The sequence below is a fragment of the Alligator mississippiensis genome, chromosome 10, assembly GCF_030867095.1.
Source record: "Alligator mississippiensis isolate rAllMis1 chromosome 10, rAllMis1, whole genome shotgun sequence".
Taxonomy (NCBI): Eukaryota; Metazoa; Chordata; order Crocodylia; family Alligatoridae; genus Alligator; species Alligator mississippiensis.
Genome location: NC_081833.1, coordinates 49,597,025 through 49,609,715, shown reverse-complemented (window position 1 = coordinate 49,609,715; position 12,691 = coordinate 49,597,025). Strand labels below are relative to the sequence as shown.

The window sequence follows — 12,691 nt, the reverse complement described above, 5'->3', positions numbered from 1 at the left end:
GGGCAGGAGAGGCCATGAGCAGCCCTGAGCAGGCGGGAACTCTGCCAGCCTGGAAAGGAAAAGCCACGGTTTCCCAAAGTTTTCTCCTTTACAGGAGAATCCATTTTTAAAGTTTATTCATGACCCTTTCATATACCCCTGCTACCCACTTTTGGGTCGCAACCCACGGGTTCAGAAACGCATTGCTAAAAGACCAGATCATTTCTGTGTGTGAAGAATAATAGAATCTGAGAGTTTATCCACAAGCCTGGTGCCCAGTTTCTCTGTAATGTAATTATCTTCCCCTTAAATGAGATTTCTATAGCCTTCAAAAACAATAAAAATAGGACTGTCAATTAATTACAGTTAAAACACGCAATTAAAGTGTTATTGGTTCTTGTATTAATTTTTTTAATGCATTAATTGCACATGTGGTTTTGGAGTCTGTGCCCAGGCTCTGCTCCACCACCCCCGGGGCCACCGAGCAGGGCAGCGGTGGCAGCGCAGAGGACTGCAGGACAGCCCAGGCACAGGCTCCAGGTGGCTGCAGCGGTGTGGGGGAGGAGCAGGGTGCACAGACACACATGAGCAGCCACAGCCTGTATGTGGCCAGGAACATAGCCCAGCTGCATGTAGAGCAGTGCCATGCCAGTAAGTCAGTGAAGGGGAAGGGGGAGGAGCAAGGGGGAGAGGGAAGGGCGGGGGGGCAGATCGAGGTCCCCACTGTGAGGGAGGGAATGTGGCAAGGGCAGAGGCAAATGGGGCCCCAGGGCTGGGGTAGGTCATAGGATGAAGCTGTGGGCGGCTCATCCAGGGGCACAGGGGGGAAGAGGAGCGGGGGTAGCAACTCGCCACTGCTATGCACACCCCAAATGAAGCATGGCAGGCATGTGCAGGGTGGATGTAAGCTGTGCTCTGCTGCCTTTGCCCCAGAAGCCGCATGACACTATGTTGTGCCTCACGTCACCGGGTGGGCAGGGGATGCAGTGCAGCCAGCACATGACTCCCAGGGCAAAGGCAGCAGGGAGCAGAGCCCCAGCTCACAGCGGGCAGTCCACCTCCACCCCACGCACAAATCCATGCCTCCCCCAGGGATGCATAGTGGTGGGGAGCTGCACCCTGCCCCCCTCTGCTCCCCCCAGCACCCCTGGACAAGCTGCCTGTGACTCTCATGACCTGCCCCAGCCCTGGGGCCCCATTCTCTCCAGCCCCTGCCTTTGCCTTACCATGGGGGCCTCAATCTGCCCCCCCCACCCCCCTCCCTCCACAAACTTACCTGCTGGGCACTGTCTGTGTCTCTATGGACGTCTGTCTCTCACTCCCAAGCCACAGGCCCCCCAGCTGCCCCTCACTCCTGGCCCACAGCCCCCTCTGCTGCTGCCCCTCAATCCTGACCCACAGTACCCCGCATCCTGCCAGGGCATGCAGGGACCCCACACCTTCACAAGTTCCCACCCCCACACCCCCCACCCCATCAACCATACGAAGTACCTGCATAATTTTCCATAATTTTGAGCTTTTTGCTGTGCGATTAAAATCGAAATTAATTACAACTAATTTTTTTAATTGTGCAATCAAATTTTAATCTTTTTACAGCCCTAATAAAAAACCAACCCTGAACAAGATTAACATTATAATATTAAAATATTCTAATTATTAAAGGGAATTATGTAATTCTAGAAACCATTTATGAACAGAAAGGCCTTAATAGTCATATATATAAATTACTGAAGTGGTATTAATGATGGACTTTCCAAACAAGTGTATCTAAAATAAATGGCCTTTATACACTGTAATTTCCTACACTGTTAGACCAACTAGTTCTAATTACTAATCATTTAGAAAAAACTAAACTTGAGCAAAGCCAAATAAAAATCATTTTTAGGATATAAGTAAACACACAACTGCAAAGGCAAAAATGTGCAATTTGGTGTAACAAAGCCATATGTTACAAACAGATAACAATTACTAGCTAATTTATACAGACTCCTAATTCAACACATTTTTGAAATGGGACAGAAATCCTAGTCTTTCCATTTGGAAACATTACCCCGTACCACTTAAAATATGGACAAATCTAAGTTTTAACTACTTTAAAAGGGGAGAGGGAGCTACTGCATATTACCCAATATGACCCAATTGCTATGTCTGTATGAACCTGTAACAATGCAAGTGAGGCAAATCACCCTAACTTTGACATTGAACAAAGCAGAGTTAAGACTGAATACGTTTTACTACACTAAAAATCATGCAGTTACATTGTAGCGGTTTGTATCAATATCCTTTGATCCTGATATAATAGTTATAAGTATCTATACTCTTAGTTAAAGAAAAATAACCAGGGGCGGTAGCCTGGTAGCTCCTTTTCATTTTTCTGGACCTGCCTATCAATAGCAAAAGAATCTCTGTCACACACACGTGTGCACGCACGCACGCACACACATGCATGGTAACAAACTGATTTTATACTCATAAACTAGTATGAGTAGAACCAAACAAGAATTTTGCAGATTTTTTTTTACTTCATCTCTCAATCCAGAAAGAAGCCCCTATCGTTATGGAACATGCTTTGATCATTTGGTCTTGGATATTAGGGCTGTGCAAAGCTTCGGTCGGCAGAGATTCAGCCCAATTCTAAGGCCGAATCTCTGAATCCAAATCAATTCAGGAGATCCTTCAATCTCTCCGACCGAATCAGAACCCTCCGAATCTATCTGGAGAGATTTGGAGAGATTCAATGACTCGGCCATAGACACGGTTTTAAATGTTTTTTCTACATACCTCAAGGTACCAGGCAGCTCATGAACGCTGAGATGGTAGGGCAGATGAAGCCTCCAACAGGAGCGTGGGGGGTCCCCAGTGTGCTCGGCAGCAGACCCGTAAGTGGACCAGAAGTATTTCCAGTCCACTTCTGGGTCTGCCACCAAGCATGAATCCCCACCCCCACCTCCCCACAGTGTCCTGTGGGACACTCCATCTGCCCCACCATCTCAGCATTTATGAGCTGCACCTGGTACCTTAAGGTATGTACAAAAAACATTTAAACCTGTATCTATGGCCAAATCACTGATTCTCCGAATCAGCATTGAATCTTCAGATTCAGCCGAATTGAACCGGGACAGTCATCTGAATCAACGAATCTAATCACTGTCCCCTGAATCAGGCCGAATCCAAATTGAATATGACCCGCTCCACACAGTGTCCAACTTTATAATTATCAGGCTGATCAATGAAGAGATTTTCAAAGCTTGTTTGGGAGAAGATATCCATTAGGGGTGTGCGCCTGCCACTGCCCCTGCCCCCTTCCTCACCGTGGGGGACATCGATCTGCCCCTCCCATGTCCCTTCCCTCCACCCTCCCCTTCCACCACACCGGACTTAACAGCCGGAGTCAGGTGCATCAGAAATTGGATCGGTATCAGCCGATATGCCTCCTTAAATATCAGCTATCGGTATCAGCCCCAAAAATCTCTATTGGTGCACCCCTAATCTTGATGCTAGTAGCATGTTGCTAAAAATGTAAGTGGTTCAAGTGAGGCCTAAATACGTTTTGTAGAGAAAGTTTAGTACCATATGGACACTAACAAAGTTTTAACTCCGACTACAAACTGAGCCATCTTCTTAAGGAATCAACAAGATAGAATAATAACTATTATAGCTTTTCCCTGCATTAATGTAGAAGCCTAGACTTGGTCCAAGCCTTCTTGAATAAATAATAAAAGCAATTAGTGCTTAACTAGAGCTTTTACATTTTCAGTACTTTATAAACATTAACTAATGTCTCCTCAAAATATATGTGGAAGCATGATTGTCCATGGTTAACAGATGAGAAAACAGAAAGTTTAAAGGCTGAATTCTTAAGAGAGTCCATTAATTTTAAACATGTATTTTTGGGTGCCTAACCTGACACAATTACGGCTTCATTTTTAGAGGCCCTAAACACAAACAATACCCACAAAATCTAGGTAGAAAGTCAGGGTTTCTCAGATCTGCCCCTCAAAAAGTGATGCACCTAAAGTCACTTTAAAATATACTGAGTGAAGTAACTCACCCAGCACCACTGACAGAGTAGATGTCACATAGATCATAGCATTTTGGTGCCCTCTGTCCTGCATCTACCCTACTAAACTACACCATGCCACTATTAAGACTTCATCAAACAATCATTTCCAAATAACAACTGATCTCCTCAAACACAAGCTGAAGAATGCTTTTTCATGCCTTAGTAGACTACTGACATGCTTTAGAGTACACAGATACTTGGATAGAAACTTCACAAAACCTGGAACAAGCATTTTAAGGCTCAAAGAACATGTAGTCTAAATTAAAAATGATAGAACATGTGAGAGGCCTGATCGGTAAGGAAAGGGGGAAAAGGAAGAGGAAAGGCAGCATCGAAAGTAACAACATGAAGTGACTTAGTAAGATATGTACGTATCCAGATAGTCCTTTTTTCTTTGAATGTCCCATTTCCCTCCCATCATTTCTTGAAGGCTCCTGGCAGGTATAAGTTCTAAAAAGAGGTGAAGAGCATGTGCTTGGCAAAACTTTCTAAAACAGAGAAAATGAACTGGAGGAAGCTTAAGCCAGTTATATCCCAATACGCAGACTATGCAAGGAAATTGTAAGATAATCAGATCCCTGTTAAAAATAAATAAAACCATTGCTCTGCACTTTACTACAGAATGGGCGGTCAATATTAGCAACATGAAACTAGGTTGGAAAAGGAAACCTACCAAAATATCTCATCATAAAACTGGATGGATGTAAGATTCACCACTATGAATAGTATAATTTTCCCTGCTTGGAGTAGGCGGGAAGTTGTTTTGATAATTTTGTACACCAGCATTTAAGAACTAAACAGATACCAAAATCACAAAAATACCAGAGGGAGTATGATGATAAGTGACCAGTTATGAAATCTTCCAAAAATGTCACAAACTGAAAGACCTCTGATTTTCTGTTAGAAAATTGATATAAAGCTATTTCAGGCATCCTCAAATTCCTGTTATTATAGTGTTAAGTTAATGCCCTGATTTACTGAAGTTATACAAAGATAGAAGAATTCTTGTAACCATAGCCAAAAAAATACACTTCATCACTATGGTTGCAAAAACAAACACCCACTATAAGAGGATGACAAGAATAAAAGAACTCAAAGAAATGGAACAATTTACTTCCTGAATTAAATTAGCAACCAGAATATTTGAGGAAAAATAGAAGTAATGGGATTAAACAGTTCTAAATATATCTTTGATATAAATGTTATAACCATAAGGGTACTTACTCTAACTCATAACTGAAACTCCCTCAATTTGGCTGTAGTTCTTCAAAGTGTCTCATACTTTCTTTTATTGATTATATATAAAAATATGACACTGGTAAAATTTTATTTTTGTTTAATTAAAAAAATAGTGAATAGATTATAACTACCTATTCATTGCCTGGAAAACTGAACTTTTCCAGACCTTGCCACACAAACCCACTTTTTGTCAGGGCTAGAGCAGTCAGAAAGAAGTCTAAAGTTAGAGAAAGAACAATGTGCTAAGAGCTGCACAAAAATCAAAGAAAGACTGTTATAGCCAGACTGAAATTCCTAAGGTGCCATTAGCTGAAAATTTCACAAAATATATATTAAGAAGTGCAATGTATGCTCATGGACTAAGAGAAGATGACACCTATTGGAGTCACTTCCAATTTTTTCTGCCACCTGAAAAACTGAAATAGTCTTACATGGTTCTTAGACACAAACAGATCCACAAACTGCTGAACTTCCAAGCATTTAACATACCCAGGTGAACAGATGCCTATTTCTTCTTCTTTTTCTGCATTACCCAAATCACTGAGGCCTTCATTTTTTTTAAAGCATATTACCAAAACCTCTCAAACCTTGAATTATGTTTTAATTTGAGTTGTTAATTCACACCAACTGAATATTGACACCCATGCCTCTATAAATGTCTGGCATCAGAACCAATCTGATTGAAGTAAAAAAATATCCTTTTAGAAGATAATCTTCTGCCAAACGCCTATTCAAGAAAGACTGTTTTCTTCAAGGCTCCATGAGACTCCTCCTGGATGGATATGACGCAATGCTCTGGAGATGAGATTAATTCAGTTTGGAGATAAAGGTACTGCAGATGATAATCCCTAGAGCAAAATGTAAGAGGTTTCTGATGGATGAAAAAGCAATGTGAACCCTTTGTACCCTGGATCAGAGTCTCCATTCATAATAATTTTTTTTGTTGTTTTTACAAAATGAGTTGTAACTTAGCAGTTTTTACTTAGCAAACGTCATTTACCCCTGTTTACTTTTAAAGATAGCATAAATAAATAAATAAATAAATAATAGAGGAAAGAACTGCCTCCATTCTGAAGAAGTGATCTACAATGCCTAAAAGATTTTCCCATTGTCTGGAATTCAGCACACAAGAGAACAAATGAACCAAGCAACTGTTAGGTATACTTCAAATGAAAACATCTGCCACGTACTGACTTCACCCACAATATGGAGAAACACTGGTTTTTACAAGTTAGCTGAACTTCCTTTCAGCCAGAAAATGTTAGAGAGCTGCAAGACAGCCAAGACCCACAAGAGTCTGGCTTGATCTAACCATTCTGAAAAGTCCTTTTCCTAAATCTTTTCCCTAAAAATCCTGCATTAAGTATTAATGGACACTTCTAAAATCCTTCTGTTGAAAAGTCTGGATGATCATCTCATTTATGCTTTGCTTTATCTTAGAGAGCTTCTCTTGTAACCACAAATCTGCCCATCCTCTTTAGCATATAGCCCACAGACTAGATCTAGCCTGTGGAGCCGCTTTATCTAGCCTGTTGGGGTACCAGAAGTTGGAAGACATATGACCGGGGGGGAAGGATGACAGAGTGTGGCCTGCTGCAGAATCTGGAGCCCTTGGGCCTTGCTAGACATGGCAATCATCAGCAGGAGGGTGAGCAAGGATGGATACGAGTGGTCTGTACTGCTGCAGCCTCTTCCTCTGCTAACCCTACCACAGCCCCATGCTACAGGAGCCTCTGCTGCTACTACATGCCCCTGGTCAGAGCTGGACCTCTTGCTGCTGCATGCATCATGCTGGAGCTGCAGCTGCCACCATGGCATGGGGCAATGCAGTGGTAGGACTGCTTCATAATGGGGCATGTGATAGGAATCAGAGCTGCCTTTGCCATGTGTCTTGTTCCCTGTGCCAGCGCTGAAGCTTCCAGAGCTGCTGTCACTGTGCCCCAGGCTGGATCTAGCATGGGGTATGAGGTGAGCTTTATGCCCCCATCCCGTATTAAATCAGAACATCCTGGGCTATATATAGTAGCAAGTGCGTGGCCATGTCACATAAGGATGCATCTTTGTATAGGTGCATAAGACTGAAGGGACCTCCTGGGTCATCAAATCCAGACCTCTCCTATGACAGACAACAGTACCATGTAATCCATTAATAATCTTAATCTTTATCTTGATACCGGTTACTTTTTTTGCCCTTACTACGTACTAGTCCTAGAAAGCTGTTCCAGAACCCCACTCCTCTGATGGCAAGCTTGCACAGAAGCCATATTCATGGACATTTTCTAACTTGTTTTTTTCTTGGAACAACGTTGTTACAGGAACATAAACTGGTCTTCCCCTCCCTGTTGTTTATACTCAGGATGCATTTATAGAAATGCATCTTAATCCCACTTGGTTTTCAGTTTACTAGGACAAAAAAGCCAACCTGTTTAGCTTCTTCTTGTAAAGGCAGAGGAGGTATTATGCTTGTTACTTTCAAATTAAAAGACATCACTCCAGACTCCTGAAAAATACTTGCTATTGGATCTGTGGTTTCTATACAAATTCTTTCTGAATTCTTGGACAGAGATTATCTAGTCATCTCCAGATTGAATATACCGAGTTTTACTCCCCTTTTATAAAGTTTCTCCCTATAGAAAAACAGAATGATGGTAATCATTTTATAAAGAAGAAACTTGGTTGTTATAACATATGAACTGGTTTATAGTTACAGAACTCATGTTTATGACCTTTAGGTCAGGCAAAATATATGTTGCTGCCACTGGTGAGGACAGACTGAATGCAAAGCCTGCTGAATACAAGGTGGTGCTTTGTCTAACAGCCACATGGATGGTTGCATTATGTGAGGCATTTACAACATATCCATGTGTAGCATATTATTACCACTGACTTCATTGTTTTGTCAGTGGATATCAGAGAGTGGTTTTATCTAAGAGGATAAGGATAGCTTAATGGCGTGTAATCTGCACTGACCTGACCTTCAGGATATCTCCCATCAGTTCCGTTTTTTACCAACCCAAACGTGAAAAAAAGATTTTTTCCCCCAATTTTCCAAAAGATTCTTCATCAACGTACTCACACTTACATGCAGAAGCATGGTGTTTTCCTGCTTCACCTTCCACTCTAGAAGTCTTTGGAAACTAGAGGTAGAGAAGAGGGAGTCACACATTTGTATTAAATTCGTACCTAAAAATCACTCGAGGAAAAAAGTCAGGATCCCAGAAGAATAACAGAATGTTTCTAGGAAAACAGCTTTTTTCTCAGAGAGCAATTTCTGCTGTGGAGTACAGGGATTAACTGGTTCTTTCCTAACCACCAGCCAGGCAGAGGTTTCTTGCTCATCTAGTCTTCCTTCAAAGAAGTTAACGTAACATCAAGACCAAAGATACTAAAAACACGAACTGCTGAAGTTACGCAGGATAGCAACATACTGTAAGCTTTCTTGCTGGGTTACCAAAAGCCAAAGGGGGAAAAAGGAAAAAATTAATCCTATCACATCAGTCTCATTAGTATCAATGCTCTGTTCTTCAAATAGAGCTTTCACCTTTAACTGAAGACTGTCAGGGGGAAAATGGCATGCATCCTCATACAGCAAACCTGCAGAGGCACCAAAGACAAGTGATCCCAAAATTATTTACTGTAGTGATTCAGGTTTCTATCCAACTATCTTCTTCTTTTTTTTTTTTTAATATATGGCCTTGTTTCTGGCAGTAGGTATATGCTGCAACAACTTTCCCCAGAAATATAAAGGCTAGGAAAGGAGAGAGAAAATTGGAAGAGGAGAAAAAAACTGAAAAATAATAGTGAAAAAAAGATACAAGATGAAGATTCCTGTACTAAAAATTCTAAGCCAGCTCTCAACAGTGCTATACTACCTGTCACTCATTCAGAGCAGCTGCAACCCATCAATCTGGATTGGTGAAGCTGAAGGTTCAGAATTGATTTTCCTCTACAGAAGTGGTATTCTTTCTTATTCTCAAATTTATTTTAAAAGAAAAAGGTTAAATCCAGAGAAGAAAAAAATGCAGCTGCAGGAGACAGCAAAGCGTATGTTTGCCGCCAGTTTTCATCCATGCAGAGAATAAATGAAACTAAAAGGACCTACTTCAGAATTTAAGAACATGTATACTGCTTTTGTATTCTTGTAATATCTAGCCCCTGTGCTATGCCATGTACTGTAAGTACCAATGCTACTGATGTCCTAATTTTCTCAAATTGAGCACATCATGAGTTGTTGGGGGGTTTTTGAGTCATAAATAGAAATTCTGCAGGAGAGTAAGGCATAAAATAGCACAAAGTTCACACACACAATAAGTCATCATATGAATCAAGCTCTGTATCATCACACTATACCACTCATTTCTCCCAGGGAGATAACTTTGCAAAGTTCCACATCAAAATAATTCTACATGTTCATACTGTCAAGTAGTATGAAATATGACGCAGCCATGGCAAGATTCAGATGGACCATAAAGTGTACCACAGTGTCAGACTAGGAATGCCACAAGGTCCTCAGTTTGTAACATAGATGGGATAAGAGTATTACCCTTCATGATAAAACGTGACCTCTTACTGATTTTCTAGAGCTATGAAAGCTCATTTCAACTGATTCAGTCTTAAATTGCAATTACATTTTAAAATGCATATTTTAAAGAGTCAGTATAAAATGATATCTTCTGACTCCAGTGTTCTCAGACCTCTGTATGTTACAGACCATGGTTACTAACTTTTCAAAAGAAATCTATCCATCTAAATTCTACTATATGTTAAAACAAAGGACCAGAACTATTCTGGTTCAAAGAGAAATTATTAAAAAAATGGCTATATTCTGGGAGTTTTCATGATTAGGAGTTCTACTGAGTAATACTATGAATATGATAATACTGGAAAAGGGTTTTCTAGCTTTCTGTAGTTGGAACGTGAAGCAAAATTTTGCAGTTGTCACTCAAGCACTTTATAATGCAGAAGAGAAAAAGAGTTGTTTCAACTTTGAAATCCCAAAATAAGCCTACATTTAGCAAAATATGTTTTATCTTAAACTGAACTAACTGCATCTATAAATTACTGCAAAAATAAATACAAAAGCCTATAATACTATTTTACAACCATTTTTCAGACCAGAGATACTCTTCAAATAGAAAGTTCAAGACTCACTTCAGGCTTGCAAATGGCACACTGTACTCCAAACAGCTTTGAGTATGTAAAGTGCCAAAATACTTGGTAAAACTTTATTACCCTACTGTCTTGACTCCCTGAACATATCCATATAGTGGACGCAGAAAATATAGTTTTGTTTTCCACAACTTGTTGCTAAAACTCTGGGTAATATTTAACACTTGGATCCTCTGGCTTTTGTTGGAATAACTCAAGGCTGCAGGTCCACGGTCCTGGTGGTTGGTTGTAAGTATGCTGGGGCTGAGAGGAACTGCTGTTAAATATAACGTTTCTCCTGTGACTCAGAAGCAGGCCAAAAGAAGGCAGCTCTGCCAGAGATGGAGTACAACAAGGGAACTCCTACTTTTGCCTACTCAAAACATTGCACAGGCAGTTTTTGCTAGAGGGAACCCCAATAAAGCTTCTCTCCAGGAGCAAATAACCACTGGCCTAACTCAGAGACACAAAGAGTACTGCAACAGCAGATCAGGGTGAATCAAGCCCATTTGGAGAAAGATGATTTTGCAAGGTTATGCAGAAGAATTATAGCTAAATCCATGGGGTACCAATTCTATATGTATATTCAATAATCTAGAGGGGGCTGTTTTGTAAGAGTCTTGCGTGAGCAAGGAAGCCCAGCTACTGTTCCAAAACATTGCTTTTCAAATGCTGAAACCCAAATACAAAAATACAAGAATAAAAAAACGGAGGAAAGCTACCAGAAACAACAGATAGATTTCTACCACAGAAGCAACCATACAAGCCTCTGGCAAGTCAGACTGCATTGTCTAAAGTAATGTGTAATTCACTTCTACACATGCTTAACACATGGGGTGCTTGGTACTCTCCATCATGGCACTTTGTCAGTGCAAATATTCCTTAAAGTGGGTGTTTAAGAATGTCAGAAAGATGGGAAGGCAAGTATGTGTGTTCTATCACTTCATATAAAAATATTGTGAGCCCTAAAATGCAAGTTATTTTATTAGCCCACAGCATCATACAGACAGCCCATGTAGCTCTCACTTCCAGCCTGTGGGATTCCTGGAGGGCCAGGGAAATCAGCACTGGGGCCTGCTACAGAATCCAGGGCTACAAGGTCCCACTTGGGCATGGCCGCTGGTAACAAGCAGGGAGAAAGAGCTGTTTTGCTTCTCCTGTTGCTGCCTGCCCTGCTGCCACTTACCCCATCACAGACACTGCCTCTGCCACCACCTGGTCCAGATCCAGCCCACAAAGAGCCCTGAGGTCCAGATCCAGCCCAGAACATAGAGTGAGTTTGATACCCCTGCTGTATGCCAGTTTATCATGTTATATAAAGTTACTAGAAATTTAGACAACCACAGACAGTAAGGAGTCACACAAGCATGGATATTAGTTTTGTTTAAATCAATGTATATTTTGGAATATAAATGTTTTCAGTTATGGGCATAAAGTATCCTCTCAGGTACATCTGCAACTTAAACTTAAGTCAGTAGTGCTTGGGTGCACATATATAGTATAAACCCTGCCACAAGTTTTGTAAAAAAGATTAAAGTATTTCTAATCATTATAAACAATACAAAGGAAAGAAATACTGTCTTGGGCTGTGGTAAGAAACCACAACCGCAGAGCCTATCAGGGGAATTATATCCTTATATTACATAGTTGCTTGACTGTTATTATTGTACCTTTATGCTTACTGATTAAAAAACCAACAACAAATAAAGCATACTGAATTTCAGGTTCACCTACAATATTAACATTTATCTAAATGAAATTCACTATTGCTTACTCTACAGAACAAATTTCCTAAAGAGACACCTTTGCCAATCAGAAACCAGCTTAATTAATTTAATATATGCATCCTTATGAATATGCAAGAATAAGCAACTTTCCTAAACCTGCCAAAATGCAACAACTTGCAGGAGCAGCATAACTATAAATAAAGTACAATAGCAGTAAAATACCATAGGTATAAAATAAATGTTCTGCTCTGGAAATAAACAGCTCTGCTGAGTTGATACTTGCACAATTTTCACAAAAAACAGGCACAAAAAAAATCAATATTTATATGATATGCTTCGATCCTTCAAATGCACATAACTTTACAGATATAAGTTGCCTCTCTGAGCTTAATGCCATGATTCATACATATAAAGTTATTCATATCCATAAGTGTTTGCGTGATCAGGAATTAAGCGCAGATTTTCAGGTCCACAAATTTTGAAATATTTGACTATTTTTTACACAATGATGTACCCCTTTCTTCAACCTTAAATA

General features: G+C 40.5%; 1 protein-coding gene across 6 annotated transcripts in view; it reads right to left on the bottom strand.

Annotated features, from left to right (window-relative positions):
• TOX3 (TOX high mobility group box family member 3) overlaps window positions 1-12,691 on the bottom strand; it is a 103,839-nt gene that overhangs the window by 81,759 nt on the left and 9,389 nt on the right. For 2 of the 6 annotated variants that reach the window (XM_019497524.1, XM_019497526.1), the window contains exon 1: window positions 8,364-8,390. The exons of the other annotated variants lie outside the window; for them this stretch is intronic. In XM_019497524.1, the coding sequence (XP_019353069.1) occupies window positions 8,364-8,375 (12 nt within the window). In that variant the 5' untranslated portion in view covers window positions 8,376-8,390. Of the gene's footprint in view, window positions 1-8,363; window positions 8,391-12,691 lie in introns of those variants that run through there. 6 annotated transcript variants of the gene reach the window in all.